The following is an 18386-nucleotide window of genomic DNA, read 5'->3' as shown; positions in this document are numbered from 1 at the left end:
AGGGGGGAGGATGGGAAAGGCAGCGGAGCACAACAGACACTAGTATGGCAATATGTAAATCAATGGATGTGTAACTGATGTGATTCTGCAATCTGTGTATGGGGTGAAGGTGGGAGTTCATAACCCACTTGAATCAAAGTGTGGAATATGATATGTCAAGAAATTTGTAATGTTTTGAACAACCCACAATAAAAAATTAAAAAAAAAAAAAAAGAATATAAACTTGCGTTTACTAATAATGTTTTAATATAACTTCTTGCTTGCTCTTATTTCTTCCAGTCAAGGTCATACTGCCATTAAAAGCCTCATTCAAAAAGTGGTTCTACAGATGACGTTTTGGATAACCCACACCCCCACTCCCAAGGATATGTTAAATAGATTATAGCACTAATTTGCCTATCCCTGGGACAATGAGGACTTGAGAGAGGGATCTAAATACATTTTGTCTTTGTAGCTCAGTGTCTTACAAATTAATAAACGCATACTAAATATATGGCTGCTGAATTTAATCATGCGACAGGTCAGAAGTTATTCAGATTTTGTGAATGAATGACTAACGTCTGCCAACTTCCAAAGCATATCCAGGGTCTTCAAGCATGCTCTATTCTCCAACAGAAACTCAAATGTATCTATTCCTTCACAACATAAAGTGTAACAACTCTGAAATCCCCAGTCAGACTCCATGTTCAGAAGTTCATATGTGAATAGGAGAGCTGATGATGCCCCTCTCCAAGCACATTCTTTAGTAAAAAGGATGAAAATACACAAAAACTGAGATGGGTGGCCAATTCTCCTAAAGCCAAACTAACTATACTCCAAACATAACATGACTTAAAATAATAATAAATATTTATTTTCAATGAGTACTCCTAACTACTGGGCATATACATGCTTCAGCACTTTTCTTTCCTTTTGTTTTTTTGTTGGTTTGTTTCTGTTTTTGTTTTTGTTTTGAGGCAGGGACTCATTATGTTACCCAGGCTGCTAGTCTCCATCTCCTGGGCTCCACGATCCTCCTGCCTCTGCCTCCTGAACTGCTGGGACCTTAGGCACATGCCAGGCAAGTACATTTTCTCATAGAACCTTCACGACAATTTAAAGGAGCAAGTACTATTGTTACTGCCATCCATATCACAAACATAGCAACTGAGACGCAGAAGCAAGGTTAAGGCAGGGCTGAACCAGTATGAAAATCAACAGTCCAAGTTCACAGCCACACGTTTATAATCACCACAGAAAGTTCAAGACGACGTGACCCTTACATGCATTTTAAAGAACACATTAAAGACATCAATGTAAAGGCACTTTAAACCCTTCCTTTAAAACACACTGAAAATTTATAAGGCAAATAAAGAAAATTCTCCATTTTTTAGAAGTTAAAATAAGAAGTTTACAAAGCCAAACTGCCAATCAAAATGTACCTGTCAAATTCTGTGAAATGCTGAGAACAAACACACCCCTTGTTAGACCTTGAGGAAAACACAGAACTTCCTAAAGGTATAAATCACAGCTCTGAAAGGCCCACCTAGTGACCCTTTGGTTAGAACAGGTGTCTGGAGTGATCCAGTGAATATAGATTGATATCTCAGCAGAGAAAGTGACACTAAAGGAACAAACACAGACACGACATTTTATAGAGCCTGGCTCCCCTACCAAGGGCACCCCCCAAAAGCAGCACAGGAAGGAAGACAGGGACCCTAGACTTAAGGAATTCAGCTACGGAGTGAAGACTTTGGAAATGACATCTTCATATAGACAGTATTTGAAATAACAAACTCAAATCAAAGAACTGAACACATGTAGCTCACGCCCGAACCATTGGTACTTCTGCTTACACTGTACTTGGCAAATATTAGCCCCATGTACAGATGGGTAGCAATCAGGGAGAAACCACGGGGGAGCTGTCTGTAGAAGCAACAAATATCATAGCAAGAGAGAAATGCAAGCAAAGGTCAGTGCAGAACATGACAGAAGGAATCTCCTGAGCAATGGGGGCGGTGGGTCGGGGAGAAAAGGATCTTACTTTAAAAAAAAAAAAAAAACAAGTTCAAGGAAGAGGTACAAGTACAGGTTCAGGAAGAATACTAAAACAGAAGATATGACAAAAGGCTGTGAAATACTATGGAGATGAAATGCCATTTGGGGAACAAAAAATAATAAAAAAAAAATGTTCAATGGGCAAGTACATTAAGTGGAATTCATGTACTTAAGGGCCACAGATGCAGAAAATTAAGGAAAAAAGTTATATGTATTTTCACACTTCCTGAGAAAGAGAACAAAAGCTATGCTTAAATATAATTTTAAAATCTTTGACATAAAAATTGACAAAAACAATGATATAATCGATGAAGTTACCAAGTTGTTAGGATAATTAAAAACAGTACTGGACACAGAAGCAAACAAGAGTAAGGGGACAGCAGGGGCTGCTTGGACCTTCAGAGGCACCAGAGGCCAGAGCATGTGGCCACGAGTCCACCCTTCTGAGGGAATGTCAAGACTAACCAGCTCTGGTAACAGCGAAGAACAGAAAGCAAATGCTAACAATGTTTCTTTAAAGAACAGTAAAACAAGAAGGGAGAAAGGGGCATTTAGAAGTGTTATTAATTTTCCCAACTTTCATGGCAAAAAGTTAAAAAAAAAAATGCTGATTCACTCAGTCATTTTAAAACAAAGTTACCAGAACTCAAAAGATTCTCTCTCTCAGTTCTTAGAGTCTCACTAAGGTAAAAGGACATTAATGCAAAATTGGTAATTTCTTCAGTTTTAAATTCAATTTCTAGTTCTTCCACTGCACTAGAAGAAACTGAAAAAAAAAATTTCATTAGAAACACATATGGTCTTTCTTTTGAGGAAATACAAAGTGTAAATATGATCCTACTTTTATAAAAACATCTCTGATTACTTGTATTGATACACACAGAGCTGCTACAAATGAAGTTCACTAAATGTTAACAGAAGGTGTGCAGAAGAGATGGGGTTTGCATGCTTCAAAGTTCTTAAAATGAGCAATGCATCATCTTCTCAAATAATAAAGATACTCTAGTTCAATAATTCTATAATCTTTTTCACATCCCTGTATATCACTTTGTTCTCATTTCCAAGGCAAGATAAATGAGTACCCAAAGTTGAAGTGATCTAAATCAGGATATTTTCATAAACACTCTTATGTACCTACTAGTTTATATCATTATCAAATCTACAGAACTTTTAATATAATTATATAAGCTTGGAAACAGGATGAATGCCACATGAAGTAAGAAATGCCAAGGAGTATTCAACAAATGCTTAAATAGCCAACCAACTCTATGGACAGGGGTCATATACCACATGTATCACAGACTCTGATCTTCTTAGGTGATTCCAATTCTGAAAATGTTTGCCTTTGAGATGAAATCACAGAATGGCATGAATGTGACAGGATACTAATACCAATACCATGCTGTCCTTTAGGACCCACAGTTGTGTATCTTTTTCACAACTACATTCTTTTTGCTTTCACTGCCAAACAGCTTTTGAAATAATTCAGATAGGTGTCACAGTTCCATTTTGCAAATGAGAAAATTAAAATTCACAGAGGAGAAGTCATGGGCCCAAGATTACACAGACATAACTGTAGAGCCAAGACCTGACTTTTTCTAATTCTACATTCACTGCCCAGGCAGAGGCCCTGCCCAAGCATACAGAACGTGACACCACAATTCCCTCACGTGCACAGTGGCCTTCTGAGCACCTACAGCCATGTAGTTGAAAACTGAGGAAAGCTGGACTGCTACTGTTACCATCCCTCTATTCTGGACAAGGAGCTAGCCTTGGAGCTTCATGGAAAAGGAATTTAAAGTCATTACACTATGCATACCAATCACTAGGAAACAAGCCTTTATGTGTAGAATGAAAGCATGTTCAGAAAAGCTTGGAATTGTCCTCTTGGTTTCCAAATGCAAAAAGTAAAAGTCACCCTACTGCTGATGCTGGGTGGCTTAAGCAGCTGTTCATCAGATATAGTCACAGAGCAAAAGTCTTAATGTGAACTCTGATAAGCTGGTCTAATGTATATGCATGTGTATGCTTTGAACATCTGCTGTAAGCCAGCTGCTGAGAATCACTGAGTGAATACATAATATGGCTGGAAAATCAGGAAGTAAAGCGAGCAGCCAGGTCCCCACACCCAAACCACCACATTCACAAGTAACTGCTGAAATACAGTAAGGAGTATATATCCCGGGGTTTAAGCTGATATTTATGAGCAGGAAATAATGAATGACTGACTGGAATATTTTCAGAATTTATTTCATGTTTTCTAATGGCACACAGTAAAGAGAAAAATTCAAGTGCCATGAAATTGAGTAAAGAAAGAACTTTATGTGAATGTATGATTTTTAATAAAAGGGCAGATGAAGACTACTCTTGGAAGTAAGAGTCATGGACACAACAGAAATTTTATAAATCCCAAGTAGGCTATTTACATTTTAGAAACTAAGCAGAAAGGCACAACATGATACTCTGTGTCTCTTGGCAAGATTTTATCACCACTGGCAAACTGGAAATGCACAGAACAGTTTTAAGAGCCATATTCAAATCCCTTTTCACTTCTGAAGGCTGTGTCACACTGCTTTCACTGATGACATTTTTCTTAACATCTTAATAGTGACAAGGTCAATAGACTTAAAATACAGAAAACATAAATTTTCAAAATCTGCAATTTTCTTCCTGAATCAGACTTTGTTAAAACTAACAGCAGCTGACTGAAGCAGACTTAAAAACAAGCACCAACATATTTTCTGTTCTTAGGTATCTGTATGTATATATAACTAAAAATATGGACTGAAACTATGAAAAAATAGCAAAAAAGAAAACAATCCAATGGGACAAATACATTACATGAAATACCAACCGCTCCATCCCTTATAAAGACTTTTGAACTCATGAATGATGGACTATGAGGCAGGATCGTTTAGAATGAATCACATATATTATAGACAAAATGAAATGAAAATATTTTCAGTTTATCCTCAGGCTAAGTAGTAACATGATGATTCTCTCTGCCAACATCTTCAGTTGTCATCAAAAACTCAGGAAACAATGACATGACCAACATTTATAAATTTACAATTTAACTGTGATTCATTTAAACATAAAAATTGAATGACAGTTGAATGAAAACAGCATAATACTGTCTCAACATCATGCATAAGGAGAGAGCTAAGGAAACTTTGCATGATAGTATCTAAAGAACATTTCTATGTTTATAGAAAGATGAAGGAAAAATTTTTACATTTTCTAGGTGTGTCCCACTAGTCTTAAGGAGTACATAATTCAACTTCATCACAGTATAAACCGAATTATCAATGATGTGTTTGGGCCAGCTCATCTTCAGCTAGAGAAAGCCAATTGTTAATTTTAAGGAATCTTGTAAGCCCATTGGCAAACCAATGAAGTTACCACCAGTAGGGATATTTACACCACAGGAATCGACAAACACCACACATAAAACTATCATTTCCCATTCTTCAAACAGCCCGTCAGTTTACCAGCACATCAATGGCCCACACACAAAAAAGCACATGGTACATGAGCCCTCACAAAACAGGTGCACCCACAGAGACAATACCAAGGTCATGTAAAAAGGACATTTTTGATACCTTCGCAAGTTTCCCTTGTACCATCTGAATCAATACTTCCTGTCTGAAAACTTTGCAGATACAAACACTACAAAGGAAAATTTTAGCAGTGAGCTTGGAAGAGAAGATTTTAAGTGGAAAATCATTTGTAAGTATCCATGAAAATGGGATGACAGAAAAAGACATAGCATGACATACATTTATTTTTTAAAAGCACTAAGAATAATAAGGGAAGGAAAACATGAAATTATATGTGTTATGCAGCCATTTGAAGAGTTATGAGGCACAGACCTCTATGCCAGATCTGTTCAGTATAAAAGCTTTATTTATGAAATGGAAATAGTTTAATATAATGTAATTTCCTTGGTTTTACCTATGACTCTTATATTAAAACCAGTAAGAAATGTAAGAAAAACTACCACAAATAAAGCAATGCCCAGTATTTCCCGATAGTCAAAATTCGCAGGGTTTTTCCCTCCTTTAAGTCTCACTGTATTTGTCTGTAGGAAACTAAAGTTAAAACCTTCCATCATGATCCCACTTTTCCAACGAAGACAAAGGCTTCAGGGGCAAAGAACGCAGCAACACTGCACCAGCACAGTGGTGGTTTTAGGATTAGGCTCATAGAAACTAATGTACATTAAACAAAATCTGACCTCCTTTTGGGGGGTCTTTTGATCCCAGTGATCAGTTGTTATCAAGTGGTTTTCCATATTTTAATATTCCTTTGAAAGTTGATGCTTAAAATACCACCTTGAGATCCGGGAAAGAAAGACAGCTACACGTGTACAAAAACAGATGGCTTCCTTACAAATGTCTATGTTTAAGGGGTTAAAAAGAAAAATTATATTTTACAGATAGATGTGTGTGTACAGTACTGACCTTTATGTCATTCAGTCAAACAAGGAAATGCTCTCATGGAAATAACTGTCCAAATACAATGCTCAAAATAATAATATTTTCGATGCAATTATACAACTTGATTAACCGACCTTTATTGTTTTCCTCTTCATATGGATATTCATTCATCCATTTGTTTCTAGAGTCACATTGATCCTGCAAGAAATGCACAGAGGAAGATACGGTGAGAAGAAGTTCTAAAATCTGATACTCCTCTACAACAGAAAGAAAAAAAAATACATTTAAATCCTAGTCACTTAAGCTCGTGGTTATGGAAGGACACATGAATACCAGAGTTGAGGGAGTCTTTGAGTTTTTTGTTTTTGTTTTGTTTTTCAACAATGGCAAAGTGGAGGGGGAAAAGGAAGCAAGAAGGAGAAGCAGCTCTGACAGGATGACAATATCTAGAGCACAAGGTGATAAGGTCCTAGATAAAGTCCAGGGAGGGAATAAAGAATAGGATGCAACAGCGACAGAGAGAAGGCTGAGAAGAAAATGCCAGAACCTGGCTTATGTGTGAATTTACTACACGAAAGAGAATTCACAGACACTCAAGTTGGAGCACTTCACTCCATTACTCTTAGCAACTAGCAAATGTTTAAAAAACTGTTGATTTACTAAGGAAATGATCCTTTTTCTCTTCACAATCAATACGGATGTGCAGAATTAATAATGAATACATTTGGGTGGCTCCATATTGGCCAATATCCAGTAACTTTTTAAAAACCGTCTTAAGTTCACATACATCACTTCTTAAAAATTAAAGTAAATATTTACGTGGCTCATAAAAGGTCCCCAATCTCCAAGTCCACTTGGATTTCACCAAATGTAATTAAATATTACTGAGCTGGACTATTCTGATTACAACAAACCACTTGCCCCATTTGGACATATCTTACAAGTCCTCCTATTTACTTGCTCAGCATTATGTAACTTGCTTCAGAATTTCCATTTCATGAGGCAAATTTTCTTTGGCATTCAGTTGAGCTGGCTTATTAGGCACAGTTGCCTTTTTTTTTTTGGTTTGGAATTACACTCAAGAGGGGACACGCCTTGGAATTCTTCGCAGCACCTATTCAGTGCCAACGTCTGCGTACTGCAGCGAAAGGCGTGGTTTCCTGTGTATGTGTTTCCATACATTTGGACAGAACAAGGACTCACTGACTCAAAAGGCCTTAGGTGAAGTGCAGCAGAGTTCACATGTTCCATAGGCTCTGCCTGGGAAGCAATCTGGCCTTTAATTTTATTGGAGTTTTAAATCAACCTCTCCCACCCAATCCACCTCAAAACATATCCCCTAAGATGTACTGTAGCTTTTATTAGAAATGCTGCTTAAAAAGCAACACAGAATCTTAATATTACAGTGAAGAGAAATCTCTTGTAACTGAATATAATTCTTCTATTCTACATTGTGAAACCACAATAAGAGTTTCTTTTGAAATACTTCATTTAGGTACTCTGTTCTCAAAACACTTCTTGTCCCTTCTAGACTTAAATTGTCAAGGGTCAGGAACTGATCTAGCCCAATCAGTTCCAGCTTCTTAAGAAAATGGATGGGGTACTTCAAAAATGGCTTCCATTTTACTTTCTGGCTCATTACATTTCAAAATGGGATTCTGTAAATATTTTTTCATATTTTAGTATGCAGCCAGCCCTACATATCCACAGGTTCCACAATCACTGATTCAACCAACCACAAATTGAACATATTCAAACAAATTGCACATGTACCAAATATGTACAGAGTTTTTTTTCTTGCCATTTTCCCCTAAACAATGCAGCATAACATATTTACATGGTATTAGTGATTCTAAGTACTCTAGAGGTTACTTATTTAAACTACATAGGAGGATATGTGTAGGTTAGATGCAATTATTATGAAATCTTATTTTATATAAAATTCTTGGGCATTTTCAGATTTGGTATTCACAGGGGTTTCCTGAGACCAGTCCCCTCTTGGATACCAAGGAATAACTGGTACCATGATTATTTTCCCATGATTTTAAATGCATTAATGTTTTATCCAAAATTCTAAATAAACTATTGTAGAAACTGTAATTTCCATGTAAAATTGTATGATTTTTATTAACACTTAAATATCCATCCATGTAAATATTGTATGAACCTAGTCTTGATGAATCCTTTGTACAACCAAAGAAGACGCCTTCAGACATACATGAATAGTGATTAGGAGGGGGAACAGGCCAGGGAGGCTCACTATAGATCCCAGCCACCTCTCACTCGGCCAGATACCCTCACATCCCATGCCCCAATGCATATTCTTACTGGGAGAAGAAGTGTGGGCCACCACAGTGCCATTCTTGTCTTTCACAATACACAGCGGAGAGCCTAGCAAATTTTAGGAGACCAATAAATGTTGGAGAATGAATGAAAGTAATAATGAAAAAGAGAAGAAAGATCAGAGAAAACTCACTTTGACATTAATTATGAGAATATATTTCACCCAGGGAATTTAGGCTGTAATGATATAATCAGTATTTTTAGGTACAATCTGCAGGCTAAAACAAACAGTAGATTATGTTAACTATACATAGCACAATATCACACATTACAGCATCACAATATTACAGCATTTTAGGCTTCAAAAAAATATCCTAATGTGATCATTTTTTCTGAAGGCAGTTCTGAGAATTGAGAACATGAACTACTTCAAGATCTCCTTGACAATGATGAAACTGATCAGAGGTATATTTTGTACCCAATATGACAAATTAGATTATGTCAGGGTCCTTATGAAACTGCTATTTTTAGTTCAAAGTCTTAGTACATGGTCCTTTATGGTTTATTTTACCATCTACCCTTGCAGTCACCTACAGTTTAAATATATATGTCTATGTGTGTTAAAGCTGGGGCTAATTTTTTATTTTCATCCAATTTAGATTCCCAAAAGAATATTCAAAACCCTCTCTTGCTCTTTTACCTCCATGCCATACTTGATAGTGGCACAAATGAAGGTAAGAAAATGAAGACAGTTATAAGACTAGGAACAGATCTCATCTCTATCATGTACTAGGTATGTGAGCCAAAAAAAAGCTGAACATAACTGAGGCCAATATTCTTGTTCACAGAAGCAGGGATAGTCATAAGTGCTGCCTTGTCTCCTAGGCCTACCCCAATTGAAGTAGTATCTACATGGCAATCTGCAAAATCTTAAGCACCAAACACATTAAGAATTGTCACTTTAATGGTTGAGGAACTGAATAGGGAAAGAAAAAAATATTCCCTATGTAGCAGTGTCCCTGTAGCATGCTCTTTTTAGGTCTTTAGAGAATAGACCGAGAAGGGGAATAGCTGGGTCAAATGGTGGCTCCATTCCCAGCTTTCCAAGAAATCTCCATACTGCTTTCCAAATTGGCTGCACCAATTTGCAGTCCCACCAGCAATGTACAAGTGTACCCTTTTCCCCACATCCTCGCCAGCACTTGTTGTTGTTTGACTTCATAATGGCTGCCAATCTAACTGGAGTGAGATGGTATCTTAGGGTGGTTTTGATTTGATTGTTCATAGCAGCACAATTCACAATAGCAAGACTGTGGAACCAACCTAGATGCCCTTCAATAGATGAATGGATAAAAAAAATGTGGCATTTATACACAATGGAGTATTACTCTGCATTAAAAAATGACAAAATCATAGAATTTGCAGGGAAATGGATGGCATTAGAGCAGATTATGCTAAGTGAAGCTAGCCAATCCCTAAAAAACAAATGCCAAATGTCTTCTTTGATATAAGGAGAGTAACTAAGAACAGAGTAGGGTCGAAGAGCATGAGAAGAAGATTAACATTAAATAGGGATGAGAGATGGGAGGGGAAGGGAGAGAGAAGGGAAATTGCATGGAAATGGAAGGAGACCCTCAGAGTTATACAAAAGTAGATACAAGAGGAAGTGAGGGGAAAGGGAAAAATAATACAAGGGGGACAAATGAATGTCAGTAGAGGGGGCAGAGAGAGAAGAGGCGAGGGGAGGGGAGGGGAGGGGAGGGGGGATAGTAGAGGATAGGAAAGGCAGCAGAACACAACAGACACTAGTATGGCAATATGTAAATCAATGGATGTGTAACTGATGTGATTCTGCAATCTGTATTTGGGGTAAAAATGGGAGCTCATAACCCACTTGAATCAAAGTGTGAAATATGATATATCAAGAATTATGTAATGTTTTGAACAGCCAACAATAAAAAATTTAATAAAAAAAAAAATATTCCCTAAATGGAGTCCACATGATAGAACAGATGAATACCTAATTTTATTCATGCTAAGGGGCCTTTGGGTTATATCCCAAATCCCTATTGAAACCAAACCATAATATAAAATACGAAAATATTACCTTTCCCATACCAGTTAATATTCTCGTCAATTTTCCAGCTAAATATACTTAGCTTTGCCAAAAGGTTTTCTGAAATCACCCTGTGAATCTTCCCAAGACGCAGGCATTTTAAAGGCCAGTATCCTCACCAAAAATCTCATCATACATGGTTGCAGGTCTTGCTTTCCTGGCTTCAAATCATATTTAATTGTCCTTAGGTTAAGGAGAGCAAAGGATTAGTCTCTTATTTCAATATCAAAAACATGAGAAATAAAAAAGGTCTAAAGTTGCCTTTTACAAAAAGATTTTAATTTGGTTGTAAACAAAAGACTGCCACCTGGAGCCATGGGTAAATTCTCATGTTTTGGAGGAGAATAGAATAATTTCACTTACACCCATTTCTCTATGGTAGTTAGTTACAAACCATAGAGAATGATTTTCTAAGTACTTCACTTTTTTTTTCTTTCTTAAAATTTTTTACATATGATCACCCAACTTCCTTTAGAATTCAAAGACAGTACAGCAGAAATGACCTTGGCCATATGAAAGTGGATGCTATCCACTTTAAAATATAAGGAGTTACTTTGGAGTAATTACCTCAAGAGCACAAACAGTCCATGAAGAATTTTACAGGACCAGGTCACTTGCTCTTCATCACATCCTAAATGATCTATTAGGTTCTCAACCTTTAAAGGTCAGTGTTTCATACATTTAAATACTTCAAGACCAAAAGTATACTTGTTGCCAGTTCCTCTAGAAGTCCCTTTATGTATCTTTAAATGGAGTTAGAGAAACATGTTTTAGATGTGTTTATAGACATGTGACTATTCAAGGTATTCCACTCTCTGCCCAAAGGTAATTTAGTTGTTCTATTTCAAGTAAATTGAATTCTGTTGCTGGTACAGAAATCCCATTTGGAATTCTCCCTCCTAGATTCAGGTTTACAAATCACTGCTTCATTAGTTGTGATCTTGTATTTTCCAGTACCGATACAAAGAAAAAAAAATCAGGTAATAGAGGTTAATATAAAGGGCTGGGATTGTGGCTCAGAAGTAGAGCGCTTGCCTGGCATGCATGAGGCACTGGGTTCAATCCTCAGCACCATATAAAATAAAAAATAAAGATATTGTCTCCACCTATAACTAAAAACATAATTTTTTTTTTTAAAAGGCTAATATCCAAGTCAATTCAGTTACCACAGATTTCAAAGCAGATGAGAGAGTTGGGCGGGCAGGCTTTGTACATACATGTCTGGGATATTATATAACAGGTCCAAGTTTGCCTTGCTTTGAGTATCAAGGTTTCTACCAAGTAAGTTGATTTTTTTTCTTCATTTAAAGCTATTTCTGTTTCATTTGTCTCAGTGAGTTATCTTGGGAATTAAAAATATTTGAAGGTTAATCTAAATATTTCTGGAAATAAATGCAAATCTAAGTGCTATGTTTTCACAGCTATTTTTACTTGAAATGAAGAGAAACTAAAGACACAAAGCAGAATGCTTGTTGCTAAGTGACAGGTGACCCTACTTTTGAACATGTATATCACATGTGGATTTCCACTAGACACGTGTCATTCTGTATAGAGAAGCAAACTAATGTTAAGACTTTTTTTTTTAAATAGGCCATAGGTAATCAGCAAGTCCTGTTTATATGAACAGAGATGCCTCTCACAATAGGAAAGGCTTGTATTTATTTCCAATAAATATAATAACTTCAATGCAGATGATTTCCTGGACATATTTTATTTTTATTTTTTTTAAAGAGAGAGAGAATTTTTTAATATTTATTTTTCAGTTTTCGGCGGACACAACATCTTTGTTTGTATGTGGTGCTGAGGATCAAACCCGGGCCGCACGCATGCCAGGCGAGCGCCCTACCGCTTGAGCCACATCCCCAGCCCTCCTGGACATATTTTATAATGGCACAACTACTTTCTCACATTCCAACTCTTCCTCTAGACAAAAATCACGCACACAAAATTCTATCCCCTCTCCTTTGGCTCACCAGGCAATCCAGAGGGCAACAGAGAAAACTTCTGGATTTCACATGAACAAATTAATGACAAGCGTCCTTCCATTTGCAAAAGGCTAAGTGTCACCAAGAGAAGGTCCAAGTATGAAAGCCAGACAAAATGAACATCAACTGTAACACTTCCACATACCCCAGTCTCCTTACTTGTTAAACTGGCACCATAAACCTTCCCTTTCTTTCCAAGTTAGGAATACTGAATAATAATGTCTCTAATGTGTCCAAGGGCTGTTTGGCCCATAAGAGGGCCAATAAATGTCAGTCCCATCCCTACTTCCTACTTTTAAAATCAAGTACACAAACACCTCTTTCCACTTAAACTTTCCGGAGAACTATATCCTATCTTGAGACTTAAGTTCCACTTTCGAAAATGATGTTCAACCAGGATTGTGTGTTTCTCAAAGGAAGGTGATACAGAAGAAATAGAGTACAATCTCATAGTACATTGTTTATAATTCATCCATTAAGAGAATTCAATGGTGCAACAGCTAACAGAATTAGGAGAAAGGGAATTCAAAAGTCATTAATAACCCATATTCAATAATGATCCCCTTGAAATTCCAACTACAAATCAATCAATTGAAATTCTTCTATTTTCCTATTTCCAGTTTTATGGTTTCAAAAATATATATACTTTCATCTAGGAATTCTTCACTATTAGAAAATCTGATTTTTTTAAAAAAATTAAGAATTAAGGTCCTTCTTGGAGTAAGGTATGCCTGAAAGCTTGAGCAGTCCATTAAGGACAGAGTTGGGTGAATAAACAGCCCAATTTCAAAAGGAGGAGGTAAAGCCAAAGCACAATGACATGGAAATTACTCTTGTAATCTGTTTTCAGCTTCCATCCCATTTCACCACATCATTCTATACACCCAGAGAACAAATAAACCTTTAAAAGAAAGTAACCATAGCAAATGAATTAAGCATTTCTTTTACATATATTGTGCTCAGTGTAACAGTTTGAGAAGTAATTTATGCTCTGCTTATAGTCAAGTATAACTGCCATTTTATTGGGATTGCATAGTCAAAAATCTGATTAGTACTGCAAAGGATTGACAAGATGATTAAATTTGCTTTTGTGTGTCTAATTCATGTGCCTTAGTTTATAACAAAATATAAGCATGTGCCATTTGTGCTTGCACTTAAGTCCGTGAGTACCACGTTTCACTACCTGCTGCCAAAAGGGCTGGCCACACACAAGTTTGCACTGCCAGATGAAGAACAATGACATCCTTCTTTTAACCCTATGTATCAGGATGTGTTTTAAACTATCAAGCTAAAGATGTTAAAATCTTTGGGTTTTTAAGAGGCTGGTGGGAGGGAGGGAAGAATAGAGTACCCCGTATGTCTTCTCACCAGTTCACTTCCTGACACTATACACAAGTGAACCGTGGTTTTAAGATCTATGCATTAAAAAAGCAAACTTAAATTTTGAAACCAAATGAAACTCAATCAAACATATACTTGGTATCAATAAAAAATGCTTAGTTGGCACAACCGAAGAATTTCTCTACTACTTTGCTTCAGTGGGTTGCATAGCCAGATAAATTAAAGAATAAATAGCTTAAAGTTTTTTTTTTTTAGCTTAAAGTTTTATACACTAAAAATCTGTGACATATTGAAGAAAAATAAGTCACCTTATTCCGTATGCAATATACTTACTTGGCTTTTCTATTAATTGTTACCTTGTATGCTTATCTGCCAATGCTAAGCAAGATAAATCCATTCAAATGCATAGTAAACAGTTTGCTCAGGGAATAAATTTATTTTCTAGTCCATCACAACAATAGCTGATTAAAATATGTTGTTCTTATTCACTTTTGAATTAATTCACATGAAATACAACAAATATTTATTAAATTGTGGGGAAAACATTCCATCAAACTGTAAAACCTGAGTAGAAAAACAAACGGCACATGCTTAATTATGGCTGACATTTAAATGAAATTTGCATTCCCAAAATATTTAGCAATAATCAGAAAATATCAGACAAAGTATTTTTAGGATACTTGCATATTCAATACCTTCACACCTCTGAACCCAAGAAATGTGGGTTTTATAATATAATTTGAAAGAGGGATCAAAGAATTGAATAATTTGTTTTACTGACATTTTGACATAGTGATTCAGAAACATGAGGAATTATTTCATTTTTTTTAATGTCTATCTTATGCGTTGCCGAGTGCCTTGCTGAGCAAGTTTTAAATACCTGAACTCATCACTCTAGCATGTAGATTTAGACATCACATTCTTCATCCTACGTATCTCATAATCCACACACTAAAGCTAGCTATCAAAATAATCAATTAGCATTTCCCAATGATGAGCAAGTTAATAGGCTGTCAAATAGGTTGCATAACCATATGTTTCTCTCATAACTAAATACCAGAAAAATCAAAATAATATTTGTTGAGAATGAAAAATTTTAGGGTGATTCTTATTTGTAAGAACCAAAAAAGACCCCTTTGAAAACTGAATACTAAAATTTCAGAGAACCAACACAAATATACTCTAGCAACTGATCTCAAGTGATATCATGAACTTACTTATATATGTTAGAAGGTAAATATATTCTGTTCATTTATCCATGAATCGCCTACATGGTGGGAATGAAGGATATGAAGAATAATATGGCACAGCATCTGATTTAAAATAGCTTACACTCAACAAAATGCATCAAGTATAAATAAGCAAAGTAATTATAACAGTAACAATTCTTTGAATGATACCACATATTTAACATTGACTAGGGGCTTTTAAATACATTATCTAGTTAAATCACGTATAAAACAGCTATTCCAGTTCATAAAATATGACATCCACATTTTACAATGAAAACAACTGTTATTCAAGCCAATATTCTTCCACCCACATCAAGATACCCTCCTTATGAACAAACCAGGAAGTCTGGTGAAAGAACAGATTGGAGGTTGAGGAAAAGACAAAGTTCATTCTAGAAAAATGGGGGACAAAAGACATTTCAGGTAAAGAAGGCAAGTTGGGGGTGAATACATTTAAGTCTGATTTTGAGAATAAGCATACATGTGGGTAGATATGTATATTGCACAGAGAATACGTTTGAATATGCACACACATATGCAAAAATGTCCTATGAATCAACATTGTTTCATTCATCAGCCTATCCCACTGACAGGGGGACTCTAATATAAAAAGGAAGATTTGTGTCAAGTGAGTAAGAAACAATTCTGAAAGTCTAACCTCTACTGCCTTAGGTGTATAGTTGTCTTACATAAAGGGATTTAGAGTACATATGCTAAATCAAGAACACTGATATGATTTTTTTAATTCTATGAAAAGTTACATAAGAACTTTTTTCATGAATTGTATGCCATATGATTCTTGGTATTTCTAACACCTCTGATCAAACATTTCAGATACAAATATGAATCAATTAAAAAAAAAAGCCCATGGATAACACATGTGTAAATGTACATACATACAGCCAAGTGCTGGAGGAAAACTGACCAAGGAGAAAATCCTGAAGAGTATGCATGTTAGAAAAGTAAGTTTATCTTTAAAAACAAATTAAAACAATAATTTTAAAAAATGACTGAAAAATAATAGTGTGGCACCAAGGCCTGTCAAAAGCGTTTTGAAATAATAATCTCAAAGCAAATATTGCATAACTGTTTTCCATAATGACACATTCCCACAAACAGTGATTATGAGTTCCCCTTTTTCCACCAATTGCAGCAACATGAATGAAACTGGATAAGCTAAATAAGATAAGATAAGCTAAGTCAGTCAGGCACAGAACCACAGATTCTGCATATTCTCACTCATTTGTGGAAGCTAAAAAAAGTTGATCTCCTGGGTCCCCCAGGAGTTCATGGTTGGGAAGCAGTGGAACCTTGAAGAGAAGGGATCCAACACAAGGAGTCTGGGTCACTGGGGCCCTACCCTGGGAAGGGATGAATATTGTTTAAGGAAATACACTTTGTTCTCTTGAAAGAAGATGTGATAAAAGAGCAAGACTGGTCCATGCTTACTCTCTCTGGTGTCCTGTCTTGCCACATGATCTCTGTCACACAGACTCCCACCATGATGCTATTCACCATGACAGAGCCAACAGGGCCCTCAGCAGAGATGAGCAGATATCAGTGTTCTGCAAGCTAAATAAATCCTTTTTGTCATTTTTATTGGTTCTTTCTTATTGCACATGACAGTAGAATCAACACTGATATAATTATAAAAGCATGGAATGTACCTTGTTCAAAGTCAGGCCCCTGTACCTTTCCTTCCCCTTCCCTCTCCCCAAATCCTGGTCCCTTCCCTCTATTGATTTTTCTGCCATTTGCCCATTGTAATATTTAAATTAATTTACAGTGGGTGTACATGATGGGGAGATTCACTGTGGTGTACTCATATATGTCCACAGGAAAGTTGTGTCAGATTCATTCTGCTGTCTTCCCTTTTCCCATCCCCCACCCTTCCTTCATTCCCCTTGGTCTGCTCCACTGAATTTCTACCTCTCCCCACTATTGCGGGTTAGCATCCACATACAGAGAAAACATTCAACCTTGGGGCTTGGGGATTGGCTTATTTCATTTAACATGACAGTCTCCAGATCCATCCATTTATCAGCAAGTGTCATAGTCATTCTTCTTAAAGTCTGAATACTCCATTTCTTTACCCATTCATCTGTTAAAGGGCACCTAGGTTGGTTCCACAGTTTAGCTATTGTGAGTTGATTTGGCTGGGTGACTGAAGTATGCTGATTTTAAGTCTTTTGGGTATAGGCTGAGGCGTGGTATAACCAGGTCAAATTGTGGTTCCATTCCTAGTTTTTTGAGGATTTGCCAAACAGGTTTCCATAGTGGTTGCACCAAGTTGCAGTCCTACCAGCAACGTAGGAGTGTACCCTTTTCCCCACATCCTTTCCAACACTGTTACTTATGTTCTTGATTGCTGCCAGTCTGACTAGAATGAGATGGAATCTCAGTGTAATTTTAATTTGTAATTTTAATTTGCATTTCTCTAATTGCTAGAGATGTTGAACTTTTTTCTTGTTTGTTGTCCATTCATATCTCTTCATCTGTGAAATGCCTGCTCAGTTCCTTTGCCCATTTATTGATTGGGTTGTTTCATGTGTGTGTGTGTGTGTGTTTGTGTGTTTGTGTGAGGTTTGAGTTCTTTATATATCCTGGAAATTAATGCTCTGAGGTGTAGGGGGCAAAGATTTTTCTCCCATTCTGTAGGCTCTCTCTTCATGTTCTTGATTGTTTCCTTTGCTATGAAGAAACTTTTTCATTCGATACCATCCCATTTATTAATTCTTGATTTTACTTCTTGCCCTTTAGAAGTCTTGCTGAGGAAGTCGGGTCCTGAGCCGATATTTTGGGTTGTTGAGCCTACATTTTGTTATAGCAGGTGCCGGATTTCTGGTTTTAATTCCTAGGTATTTGATACACTTTTGAGTTTTATGCAGGGTGAGAGACATGGGTTCAATTTCGTTCTACTACATATGGATTTCCAGTTTTCCCAGCACCATTT

General features: G+C 36.5%; 1 protein-coding gene across 16 annotated transcripts in view; it reads right to left on the bottom strand.

Annotated features, from left to right (window-relative positions):
- The window catches only part of Klf12 (Kruppel like factor 12), a 430087-nt gene that overhangs the window by 286350 nt on the left and 125351 nt on the right, over positions 1-18386 (bottom strand). For all 16 annotated transcript variants that reach the window (XM_015498734.2, XM_048801306.1, XM_048801307.1 and 13 more), the window contains one exon: positions 6611-6674. In XM_015498734.2, the coding sequence (XP_015354220.1) occupies positions 6611-6643 (33 nt within the window). In that variant the 5' untranslated portion in view covers positions 6644-6674. The remainder of the gene's footprint in view (positions 1-6610; positions 6675-18386) is intronic.

Source organism: Marmota marmota, unplaced genomic scaffold (genome assembly GCF_001458135.2).
Source record: "Marmota marmota marmota unplaced genomic scaffold, marMar, whole genome shotgun sequence".
In the NCBI taxonomy this organism is placed as follows: domain Eukaryota; kingdom Metazoa; phylum Chordata; class Mammalia; order Rodentia; family Sciuridae; genus Marmota; species Marmota marmota.
Note: the sequence above shows the minus strand (reverse complement) of the source record. Positions and strands in the feature narration are given on the sequence as shown.